Source organism: Nanorana parkeri, unplaced genomic scaffold (assembly GCF_000935625.1).
Source record: "Nanorana parkeri isolate BGI_ZX_2015 unplaced genomic scaffold, ASM93562v1 scaffold579, whole genome shotgun sequence".
Classification (NCBI taxonomy): Eukaryota; Metazoa; Chordata; class Amphibia; order Anura; family Dicroglossidae; genus Nanorana; species Nanorana parkeri.
Genome location: NW_017306847.1, coordinates 224,635 through 244,382, shown reverse-complemented (window position 1 = coordinate 244,382; position 19,748 = coordinate 224,635). Strand labels below are relative to the sequence as shown.

Below are 19,748 nucleotides of genomic sequence, written 5' to 3'. Positions count from 1 at the left end.
TTAAAGGAGAACTATGGGGTTAGGGCTTTTCGCCATAGTTCTCATTAGGGTAACGGGAGGACACAAACTAGCGTCCTCCCGTCACCCTAAGCTCAGTATACCGCGAGCTACAGCTCGCGGTATACTGAGACGCCGCAGCTGAAGCGGATCCCAACAACTATGTCTGGATCCGCCCAGCTGTGTGAGTGACAGCTGGCTCTGCCTGTCTAGAGGCAGAGCCAGCTGTACCCGCCCCCTCCCCCGTCCGTTCCGCAAGTCAGCGCCGGAGGATCGGAGCGGGGAGGGGGGAATCCAGTCCCTCCCCTGTCACGGCAGAGAGCCGTGACAGGATCGAGAAGTGAGCGAACGCCGGTATGTGTTCGCTCACTTCCTGATCTACTGAGCCGACCTGTGACAGTTTCATTGTCACATGTTGGCTAGAACTATGAGGATGAGTGAAAAGCACTCACCTCATAGTTCTCCTTTAATAAGGAGTTAAATAGAAATAAATTGTATTTAAAATATTTTTTTACTTGCATGTTTGCTTTAACTGACATCACATGCAGATCAAATGTTACCCCTTTGAACTGCAAATGAATAAAATAGAGCAAACACCATGCAACAATATTATTGTTACACTGTTACACTATCAATGAAGCTTAACTAATGCCATACCACATACTATACCATACCATAACAAACTCTGTATTTACTTCATAATAATATTGAAATTAATTAAGACAAATAGGCACACAGTTGTTTCCAGTATAACACATGCCGCAGATCAGCAGAACAGTACACTGGGGATTTTTTTTTTGGTTAGATGAGAGTTCTGGTTATTTAAATACCAGATAACAGAGAGTTTATTATATATATATTCATGTAATATTTGTTCCATTTGCACAAGTGGTCAGTGCAACCAATGAGGTCCCTTAATATGATAATGTATTTTACTTTCCCAGTTTCATGTGAGTTTGGCAACTCATGTTTTTTAGTCTGTAATGCTTGATTTTACCATCGAAAATAATTCCGTTTCTTCGCCACAGGATTTCTGGCTCTGGTGTCCCCAAAGCTGAACAGTTCAGTATAATCTCAGAACCGACTGTCTGTATAGAGCTTTTCAGCTGCCTTTTCCATTTTGGAGGCTCTAAAAAGTGCAACAAATGTACAATTAGTCATGTTTGGTATGTGTTTCTAACAAAACAAAAAAAGAAAAAACTAAAAAAAAATAATTTACAAAAAAACAACAAGCTTAGTAAAAGAACTATAATCGAAATCAAAACTGTTTTTTATTACCATACCCTAATGGGTTATACTTAACAGTGTATACTGGCAGAGCTATGTAGGTAATGATTTATATAACATTTTAACAGTTCTAAAAGTGTATAATATACGTAGCCTAATAAATTTTTTTTTGGATAGCGCTGGGAATGGTAAGGACCCTTGTTAGGGTTTTTTGCTGTCCATATCCCGTCGGGTGTCTCCTTACCTGAAAACATGGAAGTAAGATGAGATCTCATCAAAGCAAGGGTATAGTCCCTTGTCAGAGGCGTATCTACTATGTGGCTATGGTATCCCGACTAGCTCTTGGCAACCAGTGAGGTCACACTTGACCTCACTGGTTGCCCACACTTGACGGAGTGGCGCCCGCCCCTTCAAGTGTGTCCAGGGCAAAAAAAGTCTGCAGTGGCAGCCTACTTATTTCTCTTATTACAAACTGTAATGAGTGATGGCTAATATTATGCAAATCAACTGATCTCTTAAATACACACCTATAATAAGTTGTTGTCTGTGCTTATTCTGCTTTATAGAGACCCTGTTACCAGACCGTTCAAAAACCAATCTTCCCATTATATGTGCATTTAAAATATTTTCGTTTTATTCATCTATAAAAGCCTCCCTTGTTTAGACATCCAAAAGCTCTGAGACTGCTATTGCAGGCTGCTATCTTGGACATGATGTCAGCAAACTCAGCTTACTCAGAGCTGTCACTTAAAAGACACTTTATATTATTCCCTTTCACTCTTCTCCCAGCTCCTACATAAAAGGTTATGTGGGGAGGTTAAGGGAGGGACAGAGAAGCTGGGCCAGCACAGACAGTAAATAGACACCCCAAGGCAAAAGGACGTGTTAGAGAATTGACACTTCCTGGAGAAAGAAATTCCTAGCAAGTTCAGAGGCACATTGCATGTCAATATAAATAATATTATATTAAAATAAATACTGTATATACATATATAAATAATCTGAATGGCCAATACTCTTTGGAAAGGTTTACCTTCTACGTGAACATAAAAACTGCGATGAGTAGAGCCCATTTGATTTTTGGCTTCACAATGATATGTCCCTTGATCCTCTTTAGTAACTTCCTTAATTTTAAGTATTTTACCATAACTCTCCGTTACGATACCATGTTTAAGAGCATCCTCTCCCTGCTTTCTCCAGTGGATCACAGGTGTTGGTCTAAAAATTGATGATAATAATAAGTATTTAACAAATGGAAAAAAAATGAATGTTCACATTATGACACCATCTAGACGAAATAAAGTCATAATCACGGGTCTTTTTTGTAGATAGTGGAAAACTCCTAGAAGCATAGGAGTGATTTAAGAATACCATAGCTTAAATGCAAACCTACCTGACAAAATAAAGAAGATAGCACATAAATAGTTAATATAGCACTGAAGTAACCAAACCCCAAATTCACATACTCTGGTCGTTCTGGAAAACTTCATGAGGACGTATTGGCTCTGCTTGCGCCTCCATTGTTACCAGCCTGCCTGTTGTCTCTGTGTGTTGCTGCCAGAGCCAGCTGCTGACAAACACTGTGCTAACCTCGTGTTAATACACCATTATTTACCTTTAATCCAGTCCTCATACATGATTTCTTATTCTTTAGCCCTGATGAAGGGGGCAAATTTTGGCCCTTCCAAATGCATTGGCTTTCTTGTACAGTCTTTGACCTGATTTTACATTGGAATAAACTTGTATCTGGACTACAATTTTGCGGTGTGGCACTTCAATTCCAGATCTTTTTGTTCTTATCACATACCAAGGCAACCATGGGAATGCTTTAGTGTGTAGAAGCTGCCAGCGCTGTGTCTATACACCCGATACATATACCGATTAAATATTATCGAATAGTAATATTAATAAGAGAATTTCAGGGCTACTGATCCATTCCTCCAAATAGTTAGCACTATTATGATCAGTATTGATATACAGTCTCTACTGAGGTAATGGTTTATACTTGTAGCACATGAATTCACAAATTTTATATTTATTGGCATAATCGAATTTAGAGAGGTTTGTTTATGTTCATTTTATTTATGCACAATTAACAGTTATTGTCTTATCAATAGCCTTTAGGTTACACCCATTTAAAGGAGAACTATGGGGTCAGTGTTTTTCCCCATAGTTCTCCTTAGGGTAACGGGAGGACACAAACTAGCGTCCTCCCGTTACCCTAAGCTCAGTATACCGCGAGCTACGCCGCAGCCGGAGGTCGGCTAGAACTATGAGGTGAGTGAAAAGCACTCACCTCATAGTTCTCCTTTAACTAGCTTTAGACCCATAGCGCTGCATATCTATTTTTATTTACAAATCTTGACCACGGGGTCTATAGTGCAGCAGCTGTAATAACATCCATTAGTTCTCTAAGTTTACCCACAAGCACAGATTTAATATTATTCTCCATTCCTTCAAATGCCCGTTGTCTCAGTGCTTGCTAGAAGCCAGTCTGCTTTTACGCCTTTTTTCTCTTTCATCGAGAGCTAGCTGTCTCTTCCTGGTTCTTGCAGCCTTCCCTCTTATGGCACCCTGTGTTATTCTATGTACAGCTCCAGGAACCACATGTCAGCAAAGCAAGCATCCTGATATATCACAATATTGGCTAATGGAAAATGCAAATTCTTGGGATATGTGACATAGGTATCCCTGTATAATAGATAGTTTCATTTGAGCTAATAATAGTTAATGATATTGACATTTTTTTTTTATTTAGTAAAACTCACAATCCTTCTGCAATGCACTCCAGCAGCAACACCTCGCCTTTCAGCACAACGATAGGGTTATTCGCTCCTCCTTGGGTTGTTAATATTTTTGGAGCTCGGTTTTTTAATAAGCCATCTAAAAATAAAAGGAATGAGCTATTAACAATCAAAAGAATGCAATGAACATACACAACTTTGCGGCCGTGTGATCTGTGTGCTTGTGATCCATTATCAAATACACAATTCATGAATAATAATACATTTATACGGTATATACAAGTTCACAATTTATTAAAACTATGGGGTCTATTCACAAAGCTACCGAAGGATCCAGCCGTAGCTTCGGCTGACCCTTCGGGTAGCTTCGGCCCCAGGACCCCTGCTGTACGGGCTATTCACTATAGCCCGTACAGCTCCTGAAGTGGGCCGAGGGGCTCAGTCGAGCCAAAGGCATATGCTTCGACTGAGCCCAGGGGAAATTCGAAGCTGGCCGGACGGCCAGCCTGCTTCTGACAGCCGGGCAAAGCCAACCATCATCTCACGGCTGGCTCCGGCCACTTGCAGAGAGATCAGCGTCCCTGGTTACCAGGTAACCAGAGACGCCTTCTGTCATTACACTGCGGCTCCTCAGTACACTTAGAACCCGGCGGAACTGTTGTAAAATCACAGCAGCTACGCCGGGTTCTCAGTATGTAAGGACACATGTGTCATTACGACGAGAGCTTAGGAGAGCCGGCAACGATATGAAAGCCGACTCTGCTAAGCTCTCATCTTAATGACAGAACAGGTAATCAGCAGACAGGTTACTAGGTAACCAGCAGACGCTTTTCTGTCATTAGCAGAGTCGGCTTTCATATGCCCGCCGGCTCCGACATGCTCTAATTCTAATGACAGCGGCATTCGGCTATTCACTCACTGCTGTTCGGCATCTATGAGAATAGGCTGAACAGCAGAGAGTAGCCTGCCAGAGGTTCGGCTCAGCCGATCCAGATGTTGGATCGGCTGAATCGACCTCCTTCTGCACTGAATCGAACTCCTCCTGCACTTCGGGTCGGCCGAACATGCTGAGCATGTTTGGCAGACCCGAAGTCACCCGATGGACGGCTGATTTCAGTCGATATATGGCCGAAATCAGCTGTACAAGCCTGAAGTGAATAGCCGAACAGTGTTCGGCTCACTTCACTTTGGGTCGGTTGTTCACTCGGCTGCCTACGGCACCTTTGTGAATAGAGCGCTATGTATTTGCCATAGTAATTTATAGACACTGGAGGCACATAATCAGAACGCATAGCTTACACTGTAGGATTTCTAAAAACAAAAAAGTGCTTAAATGTTTAAATTATCTAAAAAATAAAACTGCTAATGTAAATACATGAAAACACTTTTTCAGCCACCAATTAAGAACAAATACAAAATATTCTAATTTACTGTGGCTCCCACCCTCCTATAGACCGCCTCATCTAGGTCCTGCCTTACGACACTCTTTAAAGATATGGGACTCGGTGAAATATATAGGTCGCCTAATTTCTCCACATCTCCCCCTTCTATCGCTTACTCATTGCCCTCTCTTTTACCCTGGGATGGTCCACCCAAATAGGTTTTCCTGGTGGACGAAGGCTGGTATACAAGATATATTCTCCATGCTCACTCCCCAGGGGATTCGTACCTTTGCTCAACTCAGAGACTCTCTCCAAATACCACAAACTGAATTATTCCACTACCGTAAAATTCAATTCATAACTTTATACAATCATTAGGCCGTTTATGCGGCCTAATGATTGTATCCACACTCACCCGGCCCGGCCTAAAGATGTGATCCACACTCACCCGGCCTGATAACCTTACTCTAATCCTCCCTCTCCGAACATCTTACACAATCCATTATGCTCTACCAAACCAATTGGGTTTGGTAGTCAGGTCCACCACTACTGATTGACAGCAGCAGAGGGTGGGTGCAATGCTAGTTTGCTATTGCAAATTGAAGTAGCCAATAGGAATCTAGCAATGCATTCCTATGGCCAAATTTTTTTTTTTCTATTCTGACACGGCTCCGTGTCAGAATAAAAAAAAAAACCTGAAAAAGCAGTGTATCTCTCCTTGGCAGCCAGGAGCGGAAGACTCCCGGAATGCCCGGGAGAGTTTGCTGTCTGGAGATCAATGTCCCTGGTTAGCTGGTAACCAGGGACGCTGATCTCTCTGCAAGTGGCCGGAGCCAGCCGTAACATCACGGCTGACTCCGCCTAGCTGTCAGAAGCAGGCTGTCGGCTGGCCAATGGCTGGCCGCTCGGCCAGCTTCGGCTTTCAGTATATGCGTTCGGCTCGACTGAGCCGCTCGGCCAAGTTCGGGAGCTGTACGGGCTATAGTGAATAGCCCGTACAGCAGCCCTTTGGTTCCACTGAACCAAGGGGTCCTGGAGCCGAAGCTAGCCGAAGGCTAGATCCTGCGGCTGCTTCGTGAATAGACCCCTATGTGTTTTTTATGCGTTTCTATTCACACAGAATACTTTTCTAGCTTGTTTGGAGCAGGCCTTTTAGCAGGCTGCAAGCTACTCGGAACAATTTCAAAAGTGAACTTGGAGGGGGACAAGGTTTGGACAGACTGAGCTTCCTCTCAATAACATACAATGCAGAACACAAGTCCTGAGAGTTTTACCCCTTTGTTGGGCGAGACAGTTATCAAATCTAGTTTAAAACTGATAATCAGATCTGCCAACACAGCAAAGACAGGGTTTATCATAGTAAACATTAACTCCACAGTCCTTTGAGGGACTCTTAATACCAGGCGTCAGAGGCAGGCTTCCCGATCATATGATCACTGTCATTGGCTGTCACAGCATTGACATGATCAGGAGCCCATCTCACCGGCTCCTGAACATAAACAGTGAATGGGAGGCGTTGGTGATAGCTTGGTCTCGGTGCTGGGAGCATGCTAGTGAGCATGCACACAGCATAGAACAGTTGGCCAACTGACACATATGTGCATGCAGCAGGCATTAATGCCCACCTGTCGAGGTGACACATCTATGTGTTACGTTGGCAGGAAGTTGTTAAAGGCTGAGTTTAACTTTCTGACCATGTTTCATGTTACACCCATATTTAGGATATAACATCACCCTCAAATTGCCCCCTTCATACCTGATTTGTGGGGTTCTTCTTGTATATATTTGAATTGCTCTTGTCTGGCCATGTGATTCATTTACAGATCTATTCACAGGAATGTGACCTGTGAATGAAAAGACTACAAGTCTCATCTGTCACTGAAGCAGAAGGACTCAAAGCTATCAATGAGCACAAGTGGGAAGACATCACTGAACTTGTAGACCATTGATTACTTTCTCCAGCCCTATAACAGAAGGTCTGTAGCTTGGTTAAGCCCAGGGGCTGGGGGAAAAGTGTGCAAGAGCCTGGGCATAGTACCCACAATCCACTGGCCACAGTTGCAATGCTTTATATGCTGCAAAATAAAACAAATGCACATTTTATGTGAGTGCATTTATTATTTTTTTTTGCAAAAGGTTGACTATGCCTTTAATATTACATAAAAAGGGAAAACTTTACTTTTGGAGTTTTGAGAAAAGTGCAAGTGAAAGGTAAGCAGCAATTTAAAAAAAAAAAACGTTTTTAAAGTGATATTAAACCTTACCTAAAAAAAATATACATAGTGATGAAGACCTCAACACTTACCTTGCTTGCATGTTCGTTTTTGTTCTACCGCTGTGTCTGCTTTCAAATCCTGATGTATATGTTCCCTCTCATGATCATGCCTTCATTGGCTCTGTCACCTTACAGGGGCCCATTAAGCCACCTATGCATGAACGTTCCTGCCTGGATTCATGGACACATGTGTTTACGGCCTTTGAAGCTTATGGTCCCAGAAGGCAAGCCATTCCCCTGCTGCATGTGAAGGGTACAGGGAGTGAGCTGCAGCTCCCGGATGCTTAAGAGAAGCAGTGCCTGGACCTGGAGCCACTGGCGGTGAGCAGGTTGGGTAATTAATTTTGTGGGCACCTTTTTAAGCAAAACATTTACTGGGTAATGATGCACTGCTTGACCTTACCCAGTACATTTTAAAAAAGCCGAGGCTTAGTACTACTTTAAGTTATGCGGCGAGAATGAGAACATGTAAAAAATATAAAGTAGGTGTTATCCCAATTTGGCTGCAAAAGTTGAAAATATACTTTAAATTCTGACTTTTTCATCTGCTTGCTTGTCCCTGGTCACTGGCTCAGAAAGTACTGAAGTCACAGAGCAGCCAGGCAGCTAGCATTTTTAAAAAGAGGTCAGCAATTTCATACTCCATATTTCTCATACTACAGATGTTAACATTAAAGAAGAACTCCTAGATGAAAACAAGCACTTAACCATTGCAATGTGGGGTAGCCGCACAGCAAGAGCTAAGATCCTTTTTGCCCGGAGTCCTTCTTTAACTGGATAACATTGAGTTTGCTCAATCACTGTGTATAATAAACAATTGCCATTTTTTTGAGATTTTAATGATTTGGTTTAGAATGGTACTTCACTTTATAGAAATAGACTTCAGTGGTGGGATCACCGTAAGAACACGAGTGTCCTAACTCCAGTGAGGGCTCTGATAGAGACTAAAAACCTTGGCAGGGAAATCTCTGCATGGAATCCCCAACAGATATATGAAGGCAACAGGTAACTCAGTCCACCGATATCTAAATGATCACTTAGAGCTTGCAGATGCAGAAGCTTAGTATAAGCTAAATAAAAAAACATTCATCTAACCAACAAGATGTTTTCTAAATTGAAGTTCTAGTTTAGATCTGGCTATCTGCTTCAGTTATTGTGGTTTGTGCATCACATTTTTAGTTGAAGGGTCATGAAAACTTTCTTACTGGTAAGTATCTTGAGGCTTATAGGTGTCTTCTGTGCCATATGCCTGATCCTGGAGAATGCAGCAAGGCAGGAATAATTTTTTGAGCTGTCCCCTCGAGTTACATGTGAGAAATATAACTTCCCATCAAGTCCAATAGACACACGTTGGCTCTGAGCGATGTGACGAAGATCTGGAAATAAATCATCAGTAGATAGTAAACTGTGTGTCTGGCATACAGACATATGAGAAAATGAGTTCCAAAGGTGTTTTACATGGAGTGCAATAAATGTAGAGATTTCAGGTCAGTGGACCCCTCAAACCAAACCTCTACAGATGCTTACGCTCTGGGTACTTGCTTTGCAGTTATGGAGGAGCATTTGTCTGACAACCCCTCACAACCCCTTCCTTTCATTTGACAGTGTTGTTGCTTGATAATTGGCCCAGCGCTGTCACAAATGGCCCAGGAGGCAGTCCTCCGCCTATGTAAGCTCTAACTAGAACAACTCAGAGCTTACACAATACTTTTTTTCCTACTCTGGGCAAATGAACAGAGCAGTGGGGAAGGGACAGGAAGGTAAGCATATGTTGCTGAGTAGGGTGTCAATAAAGTACATCTATTGATTTGCCCTGCATGGGCAATGAACAGGTCCACTTTAAAGCTGACCTAAAGTTTCCTATTTTTAATGCAGATTGTCTAAAATTGCAAATTAAAATTTGTGCATGCATGCATAATTGCACATCTTCATTTCCTTTATCCATATTTCATATTATCAATATTCCATCTTGCCTAGTCTGCTTGATGTTCTCTGCTCCTAATGCAAATATAGGAGCATAATGAAATACTAAGGGGGAAATGTGCAAAGCTTATGACCTCTGGGCTATAAAGCTTGCAAAGCTAAGGCAAATAGCTTATAGAAAACTCAAAGTCCTGAACTATGACTGCACAGCTGCTTGGAGACCTTCTGGAAAAGCCACAAGGCAATTCATTTTAGCATTCGCTATTTTCAACTTGCCATCTCAAAGGGTTTACAAAAAAACCCCAAAAAACTAACTTTGGGTATGTTTTAAAGTACATTTGCCCCAATGTCAAATACATACATAGACACAAGCATTGTTAAGAACCTTGTGTGAAGGGATAAGCAGATGTTACTATCAAGCAGTGTTGTGGAATCTGAGAAACCTTTAAAGCTCTACAAAAGCGGGCATTGGATTTTTATGAACATTTTCTTTAAATATTTATGCCTATTTTCTTTAAAGCTAATTATTATTGAAAATGATAATTAAGATATAAAAATGTGCACCCTACTAAAGAAACGTTCTATGAACACAAATACAAAGTAGCCACAAGCTATCAGTTTTTACCAGGTGTCATCCAGAGTACCGAAACTGGTGGGATGCCAGCAGGTGGGTCACAACTCAAAACAGCAGGGTCCCCTTCTTCTAACTCCAGTGGTGGGATATCCTCTTTGGGAAATTTAGGATCTCCTATAAAGTAAGAAAATATCAAATTTTTTATTTGTAGCTCAAAAAGAGGAATATCTACTTTATTTGTTGACCTATGCAGTCCTATGTTGAGCATTCTTCTTCAAATTAAGATACACAAGACAAGTACAGTAATTTATGACTGATAGCTATTAATGCTGTAATTATGGAAACTAGGTCCTGCTATCAGTGGTAATACAGAGCAGCACCTGTTTTCATTCCTAGGATCTTATAGCAGAAATACCTTGTTGATCAGTATGGCACCTCTCAAATAACAGCCATAAACACAAAATGGCAGGTAAAAATCACATTAGATAAAATTATTTATAAACCTTTTTCCTCATTGTGTGCTCTCCTTGGTTGTTTGGTCTCCTTGGTTGTTTTATGTTATATATTTGATTTTTTAGGGCCAGTTCACACCACGAAGTTCTTTAGTGCCAGTTCACACCACAAAGTCTGCGTTCCAGAGCGTTCGGCCTCTGCAATGCACTGGAACGCAAGCCGGGCGGGCTCCCTGCGTTCAGGGGCGGGGATGGAGCGTGGCGGTGCATTGAAGTCAATGGCATCACAGCCACGCCCCCCCGCGCGCAGTGTGTTTGCCCGCACCCGAACTCATGGCACATTATTGCCTGCGTTTCCGGTCCAGAGCGATCTGCAAAAATAGTGCTTGCAGGGAGCTGGCCGGCTTGTGTTCCAGTGCGTTCCAGAGGCTGAACGCTCTGGAACGCAGACTTTGTGGTGTGAACTGGCCCTAAAAGGTATTTTAATAAAATAAAAAAATCAAATATATAACATAAAACAACCAAGGAGAGCACACAATGAGGGGCAGAAACTGGGTCCCCTCAGTCTCAGGTAGACACATGGGGTAATTTATTAAAGTGAATCATTTTTACTTTTAAAGTACATTTTTACAGAGTGCATTATTATATATCTTAGTGAATGCAGTAAAACAAAGCAAAATACAGAATTGTGTGTAAGAAAAATGTAAAACACTGGATGTTTGCTTGCTCATGGTTGGATTATTGAAGTCCATACAAATTCAACTTATTCACCAAACTAAGAGAAATATCTCTTTGCAAATTGAATTTTTTCTTAGCGTAGTGACGTTGTGCTTACAATCATCCAGTCGTATATTGTTGCAATAATTGTATCTCTCCCTTTGAATGCTTTGTACATTCAATGAATGCAGTATAGAAAGTGTACCAAAGGTCAGGGGACTAGAACACACACTTGTTGATTTCATGAAAGGTAAATGAATACCTGGAACAATAAATGTAGTCTCCTCCGAAATGGCTGTTCCTAGCGTGTTAAAGGCATAACAGCGATATGTCCCATTGTAGGGTAAAATGTTTCCATTATGGTGGATTACAAAGGTGCCAGAACCTTTTTCAGTCTTTACATTCGGGTCAGTTAACGGATTATATGGGTGCCCATTTTTTGTCCAATGGTATCTGCATAACAAAAAAACAGTACAAATATATTACATGAATGTTTGTATATTTGTAGTCTAAATATACAAAAACTGTACATAAATAGCTAGGAATATTTTCTATCAGGGAAGAAAAATAAAGCGTTTTGTCCATGTATATTAATCAAAGGATTGAAAAGAACAGCCGTTTCTTAAGCTTGTAAGCACAAACCTCTGGCACAAGAACTGCATTTATTGCCAGCACTGTCAAGTCCTGAATGCATGCCAGCTGCTGTGTTCTGTCTCTGGTGTCAGTGAGCAGTGACTTCAACAAGCAAGATACTGCCAAGCAGTCCAGCATATTACCATCACCAGACAGTAATTACAGGAGTAGTGTCTTCTTACAGATTTTAATTGGTGTTTAATATGCCCAATATGCATATTGCAGCAATTAAACATATTGGTACAGGTGCTCTAATCATCCAGAACAAGTTACGTTTTTCAATTACTGAGACAACTATACCATTTAATATCCATAATACTTCTGATTAGTGGCATTAGCTTACTGCACTTAAAGCCCATTTCCACCTTTGTAAGTGATTAGCATTTATTGTGGTAATGTATTAGTTCAGTGATGATGTATATTCATGACTCACATTCCTGGCTTTTTTAATTTTTTTATGGCCTTTTTAGTGGGCGTTTAAAATTTTCTCAAGGAAGCTCTATCGGACACTGGGGTTGGATTGTCATGTACAGGCTATAAAGCAGTTGAGGACTTCCTGTAGTCCCGCGAGATTTCCTGTTCTCGGAGACCTTCAGGCAGCAACAAATGGGCTGTGCTCACTCTGCTGATTCAGACTCCTTCACACAGGCAAAGTAAACTATTGTTAGCAGGACAGGAATTTAGTGTAAACCTCTCTAACAGAGCCCCAGATAGTAGTAAAAACCGTAATCCTAATCCTTACCTAATCTCTCCAAAAACTTGAAAAAAGGGTTTTGGGCTTGATACATGCTTTATTGCAAACCTATTTATTACACATTTAGGGCAAAGCCACAGATTTGCTTTGATTCCCCAATCCCAAGCAGCATATACATTTCCTTCACCCCCTGCTGTTCTGTTCAGTCATTGGTAGAGATAGAAGGAAGGCCTGTGTAAGCTCTGAGTCACCCTAGTCAGAGCCTACACAAGGCTGAGGACTTTTTCCCTGTCCCATGTGACAGCGCTAGGCTTAGAAGCACTGGGTATTTTGTTTTCTCCTAGAGGCAGAACATAGTGGAAGTAAAAGAATGGGAGAAACAGAGAATGCATATCCAGATGCACAACGACTTACAGACCATCTCGAGAGGGTGGTTGGTAAGAAACAACAGATGGAGCTGCCGTATAAGTAGCATTTTAATTATAAACACCAGCACACCAACTTGCTCAATAAGAGCACATTTAGTTATCATGTCTCATATGAGACTAAGCGACGTTTCGGAGCCTCACAGGATTTCTTCACCAGGCTGTCAGTGACCAAATGTCCATGTCGCCTGATGAAGGAGTCCAGTGTGACACTAAAGCATTGCTTTATGTGAAAAATATGCTCTTTTTGAGCATTGTGTTAGGTTGGTAATTAAATTTGGAGTACATGAGTAGAACACACAAGTTTCCTTTAAGAATTAGCACCAAATCTGTTTTGAATAAGACTATAAAATCAAAGCAGGACTACTTCATGAGCCCTGTACACAATTTATGTGATTCACAGGGTGCATGAACAAACTTTGGCTACAATCCCATAACATGATTTTACTTGTTTACAATGCTGATGGTGTTATTGTGACTAAAATATTTCTTGAGTAAGAATCAATAGAGATGCTGTAGGAAATGTTCTATTTGTGAACTGATTTGTGGTTCTAATTTACAAAAGCTAGAGCACATGTAGAGAAAACCGTAGCTACTGCCCATGTCATCTTCCAGATAAAACAAGGTGGTTTAATTATTAAAGGCATAGAGAATGTTTTAATACCAACATGAAGCTGTGTTTTCACCATTCATTCAATAAAATGCAAGACAAAATACTTCTTAAAGCAGTGGTGCAAGTACACAGCACAGTATGGCACACTTACCTCATGGCCATGCTTACCTTACAATTGTGCCCCCTCCAGCATTGTGCCTTGCATCTTCAGTCCCCCACTCTGTCCCTCGCCACCACCATCTCTGTTGCCACCCCTTCCAGGTTCTAAAGCATCCTGTTTGCCCATTGGGTGGCCACAGATGGTGTAACTCCTGCATATGCGTACAGGAGTTACACCCTTGACGATATCATGCCCATTCACAGCAACTTAGAGATACCGTGAATGAACTGAGAGTGTACCCTGCATGGTGCATGTGCCGTAGACAGAATATAAGACATTGGGGTCTATTCACTAAGCTCCCGTAGGCAGCCGAGTGAATAAACAACCCGAAGTGAAGTGAGCCGAATGCTGTTCGGCTATTCACTTCAGGCTTGTACGGCTGATTTCAGCCATATATCGGCGGAAATCAGCCGTACATCGGCTTGCTTTGTGCGGCTTTGGGTCGGCCGAACATGCTCAGATTGTTCGGCCGACCCGAAGTGCAGAAGGAGTTCCATCTGGCATTCGGTTTGGCTAGTCTGCTCAGTACCTCTGTGGTACCGAGCAGAATAGAAAAACAGTTAAAAAAAGTCGTAAAATATAAAATAGAAAACGATTGGGCGGAGCTAGCAGTAACAGCTAGCTCCGCCCAACTGTTTTCTATCGGCCGGGCGGTTCTGCTGCCGTCAGCATTAAAAAAAAGAATAAAAAAATCACACAGGAATGCATAACTGAATTCCTATTGGCTATTTAGCTTTGCAATAGCCGATGGCAAACTAGCTATTGCACCCGCCCTCTGCTGCTGTCAATCACTAGATGTAGAACTTCAGGTCCCCTCTGCTGATTGACAGCAGCAGTGGGCGGGTGCAATAGCTAGTTTGCTATTGGCTATTGCAAATTGAAATAGCCAATAGGAATCTAGCTATGCATTCCTGTGGTGATTTTTTTTTCTTTTTTTTCATTCTGACCGCAGCCAACGTCTCCGATGTCAGAAGAAGAAGAAAAAGAAAAAAAAAACAGAGCAGGGAAAGGTTTACTCTGCTCGATCGAAAGTGTTTTTCTCACGGACGGCCGGGAGCCACTATCTAAAAGCGGGGGACTCCCGGAGCGTCTGGGAGAGTTGGGCTGTCTGGAGATCAGTGTCCCTGGTTACCAGGTAACCAAGGACCCTGATCTGTCTGGGCAAGTGGCTCCGCCCAGCAGTCAGTAGCTCCGGCCAGCTTCGGCTTTCACCTCTGCTCAGTCAAGCCGAAGCATATGCCTTCGGCTTGACCAACTTCAGGAGCTATACGGGCTATAGTGAATAGCCCGTACAGCAGCCCTTCGGTTCTACTGAACCGAAGGGGTCCTGGGGCCGAAAATTGCCAAAGGATCAGCTAAAGCTACGGCTGACAAACTTTGCACCAAAGCATATGCCTTCGGCTCGACCAAGTTCAGGAGCTATACGGGCTATAGTGAATAGCCCGTACAGCAGCCCTTCGGTTCTATAGAACCGAAGGGGTCCTGGGGCCGAAGCTAGCCAAAGGATCAGCTGAAGCTACGGCTGAAAAACTTTGCACCGGAATGGTCCACCAATGTTATTTTTAAGAAAGCTGATCCAGAGCAATGATGTGCAGCTTGTTGGAAATACAACATCATACACTGATTTGTATTACTGATATTCAGAGATGTAATATTATCTTTTGAGCTGTTGATGGAGTATACTGCAATGCTAGTCTATGCTGGTCTGTATGTTCATACTTATCTATGATATGCAGGAAGTTTTCTCTGTATGCGGTATTATGCTATAATGTGATATAATGTTCTTCAAAGCCAGTAAAGCCTAATTCAGCATTCCTCAAGATCTCAGTGCTTCATCTAAACACATAACCAACACAGCTGACACTGGATTGAGTGCATGTAGACAGGAAATGGCTAAAAGAGGCTGAATGAGATGAAAAGAACTGAGATGCAGCGCAGGGAGAAGAAAGGTCAAAATAGTATTTCAAAAAGCCAATTGTTTATAATACGCAGTGCAATGTTAAACTAAATGTCATCCAGCGCGGGCTTAGGTCTACTTTAAAACAGCTTTACTTTGCTAAGTGAACACATTTTTTAGTCCTCTAGCAAACATATCTTAAGACGATTTGCCCGTGACAAACAGCTACAATTTTGCCTTCCAGAATTTTCATAAATCTGTTCTATCAAGTATAGACCATTCCTTCCATGATATTGAACAATTGTCTCTATGATGGACACTTCTTTTATACTCAGATACATCAAAGTACAGTGTCAGAAAATTGTGACTAGGACACAGTCTGGCTTATTTAAAGAAAATAGTGCAAAGAGCAATAACAAAGATGTCAAAGATCAATTATAATTTGTATGATGTTCTTTTGTGTGCTCTTTTTTGGAGAAAGGAAACAGGAGACGTGCTTTGTGCATGCAAACTGTATAGTCAACATAACAGAACTAACATGGTTCTAGCTTCATCACTAACCAACAACTTCCAACATGAAGACTGCACACACCCTGTGCAAGTGTAAGTGTTCCCCATAGTATGTTGCATCCAACTTATTTACAGAGCCTATAGAGAAAGTTAGCCTTCCATGATATTGTGCAGACGACGTACTGTACCAAAGCTCCTGACCCACAACTGAAAAGATCTGTATATACAGTACACATAAAACACCTTCTTAGAAGAAGGGAATCTTAACCAGATAACTTACTGTGGGGTGGGGTTTCCCTTAGCTTTACATTTGATGGCAAAATCTTCACCTATGGGGAAAGCAACTTGAACTTCTTTGGTGACTTCAATAATTGTTGGCAATTGTTCCACTGTGGAAAATAACATAGTTAGTCAAATAAAAAATATCTGGCACTGCTGTGTTGTTTGATGACTATTTATTTGAATCAGTGTTTCGTAACTCACATAATATATCAATTAAAATATGACCCCCCTCTCATAAAACATTCTTTACCATTGTTCTCCTGCTGTCGGTCACCTTACATAAGGCACCTCTTGACTTTAGTACGTTTATTACTAGTTCCCATTCTAAGGAAAGTGTAGTGAATTTTTATAGCGCTGACGATTTTACAAGCAAGTTCTTCTTTTGTTATTTTATCAAATGGAGAGATTTGTAGAATATCCACTAGAGGGCAGTTACTATGCTTCATTCTCAAAAACGGTTTAGCATAAATTATCAGTCACGTAGGGAACGCATTGTTGAATGCATTGAGTCCACAAGTTCATAGTTGTTGAGTTATGTTGAGGAACAGAAACTGTTTACTCAGCAAAGCTAATAATTCCTGAGTTAAAAGAGAACTATATGGTAAGTGTTTTTCCCCATAGTTCTCTTAAGGGGCACGGGAGGACATAAACTAGCGTCCTTCCGTGACCCAAAGCTCAGTATATCACGAGCTATAGCACGCAGTATACTGAGACTGCCGCAGCCGGGACGGATCCCGACAATGCTGTCGATATCCACCCAGCCTATCTAGAGGCAGAGCCAGCTGTACCCGCCCCCTTCCCCGTTCGTTCCTCCAGTCAGCGCTGGAGGATCGGAGCGGGGAGGGTAATTGCTGCGGGGAGCCGTGACTGACAGTCGCGGCTCTCTGCAGAGACATGATCAAGAAGTGAGCGAGCGACGGTATGCGCTCACTCACTTCCCGATCTATTGAGCCGACGTGTGACAGTTTCATTGTCACACGTCGGCTCGAACTATGAGGCTGAGTGATTTTCACTCGCCTCATAGTTCTCCTTTAAGCAAATATAATGAAGCTTGATTCACTTCAATCATCTGCAAGAAAAATACTTATTACTAAAATGTTTTTTTAGATTCCTGTACACATGACTGAGTATTCAATGTGACATTGACATTGTGGCATTGGGTGTGAGGACATTCCACAGCTGGAGCGGTGGGGTGGGGGTGGGGGTGGGGGTTCAGTCACTGCCGCAGGACCGAGGATCAGGTGAGTGAATCTTCTTAATCTTCTTTCTTTTTCTTTTAGACCCTAGACCAAAACGAGCACTTAACCCTTGCAGCGTGGGGGTAGCCCTACAGCAAGTGGTAATTTTTTTTTCAAATTCTCTGAGTTGTTCTTTAAATGTATTTCCTGTGACAAACAGACGTAAGCTTAAAACCCATTAAATGTAGCACTTAGGGGTCATTGCCACCAGCCTACATGCATTATATGGTGCGTAACGTATAGTTACAACACATCACGCTGTTTACTTTTTTGTTTTTTTTCTACTTTATTAAAATGTCACAAAATTACATTTCACCCAACTCTATGCAGTACAGTACAGTACTTCATTACATTTACAATGCATTGCAATGCATAAAAATACACACATACTGCAGTTTTATGCAGCACACACCACTGCACATGTATGATGTATACAGATAGAGCACATATAAAGCAATTGTTTTCTATGTGCCCCTATGTTGAGCCTGCATCGATACATGCCAATCGAAGCAGCTCAAAGGACATGAAGTGTGAAAAAGCCCATAATGTATACATACCACTGTTAGAGAACTTGTGCTGTAGGTCATACCTCCCAACATTCTGAGATAAGAAGATATGTCACCTTCCAGCACAATGTATTCAGGCAATGGACGCGCTCCGGCCACGCCCCAAGTTATACAGGCAATTAAGAATGTATATGCTAAAAATGATTGTTTTTTTTTCACCATTACTTTTCTTTTATGTTGGATTTTTGAAATAGCAAACAAGATAATGAAGAGACAGGATGAAGATTTTAGTGCAGAATAATACTTTTGGTAGTTACATAAAACTTTTTCATGGATATCTATACATCAGACAAAAAAGGGACAACTGAGGAGCAAAGCGCGCCGGAAGTATTCGGTTCCAAAAAAAAGGTCAGTCCCTTCAGATGAAGGACAGTTGTATGTTGTAGGTTACCACCAAACATCAAATATGTTTGGATTATTATTATATCGTCTAACCAGCTGTTTTTCCAAAACCAACCTCCCAGAATCACCTAACACCTACCTTTGTTCAAAACACTGTTTATCTTCTTTAATACACATTTATAGTCCCTTAAAATAGATATAGAAACAGCCTGTCTGCTAAGGATTTGTCAGATGACGCGTTACCTTGGAGATGTTTCAAACTAAATTATACACTAGCCAAAATGTGTGAATTTATAAAGCTATCTATTAAACCCAGCGTGTTACCAGGATTTCAACATGTTTGCACAAGCCTACTTCTTTTCTTTACTCATATAGCAATACAAGATATTTTCTCTTTATTGGGAGTGCTGTTAGGATGTTTTTGTTTAGATACATATTTGATATGCTTCCTTTAGACTATAATGTTTTTGTGTCAATTTTAATTTTAACATGTATTTTTTTATGTGTATAAATACAATGAGGCGTATTTACGAAAACTGGAGCAGACAGAATCTGAAGCAGTTGCCCACCGTAACCAATCAGCTTCCATCTTCAGTTTGTTCAATTAAGCTTTAAAAGTGAAAGATAGAAGCTGATTGGTTGCCTTGGACAACTTCTCCAGACTCTGTCTGCTCCAGTTTTGATAAATTCCCCTCAAGGAGACTGCATGAACACAGCACACAGGGAGGGGGTGTATTAGTAAGCTCTTCTTATTCCTTAAAGGAGAACTATTGGGTCAGTGCTTTCCCCATAGTCCTCCTAAGGGTTACGGGAGGACACAAACTAGCGTCCTCCCGTGACCCAAAGCTCAGTATATCGCGAGCTACAGCTTGCGGTATACTGAGACCGCCGCAGCCAGGACGGATCCCGACATTACTGTCGAGATCTACCCAGCTATGTGATTGACAGCTGGCTCTGCCTATCTAGAGGCAGAGCCTGCTGTACCCACCCCATCCGTTCCACCAGTCAGCGCTGGAGGATCAGACAGGGGAGAGGGGAATGCCTGCAGGGAGCCATGAGTGACAGTCACGGCTCTCTGCAGGGGCAGGATCGAGAAG

General features: G+C 41.8%; 1 protein-coding gene across 1 annotated transcript in view; it reads right to left on the bottom strand.

The window, feature by feature from the left end:
- The window catches only part of LOC108791868 (neural cell adhesion molecule L1-like protein), a 132,403-nt gene that overhangs the window by 41,819 nt on the left and 70,836 nt on the right, over positions 1-19,748 (bottom strand). The window contains exons 3-9 of the mRNA XM_018562471.1: positions 16,504-16,612; positions 11,554-11,744; positions 10,174-10,296; positions 8,831-9,001; positions 3,993-4,107; positions 2,258-2,442; positions 995-1,126 (exon numbers count right to left, since the gene is read on the bottom strand). Of these exons, the coding sequence (XP_018417973.1) occupies positions 995-1,126; positions 2,258-2,442; positions 3,993-4,107; positions 8,831-9,001; positions 10,174-10,296; positions 11,554-11,744; positions 16,504-16,612 (1,026 nt within the window). The remainder of the gene's footprint in view (positions 1-994; positions 1,127-2,257; positions 2,443-3,992; positions 4,108-8,830; positions 9,002-10,173; positions 10,297-11,553; positions 11,745-16,503; positions 16,613-19,748) is intronic.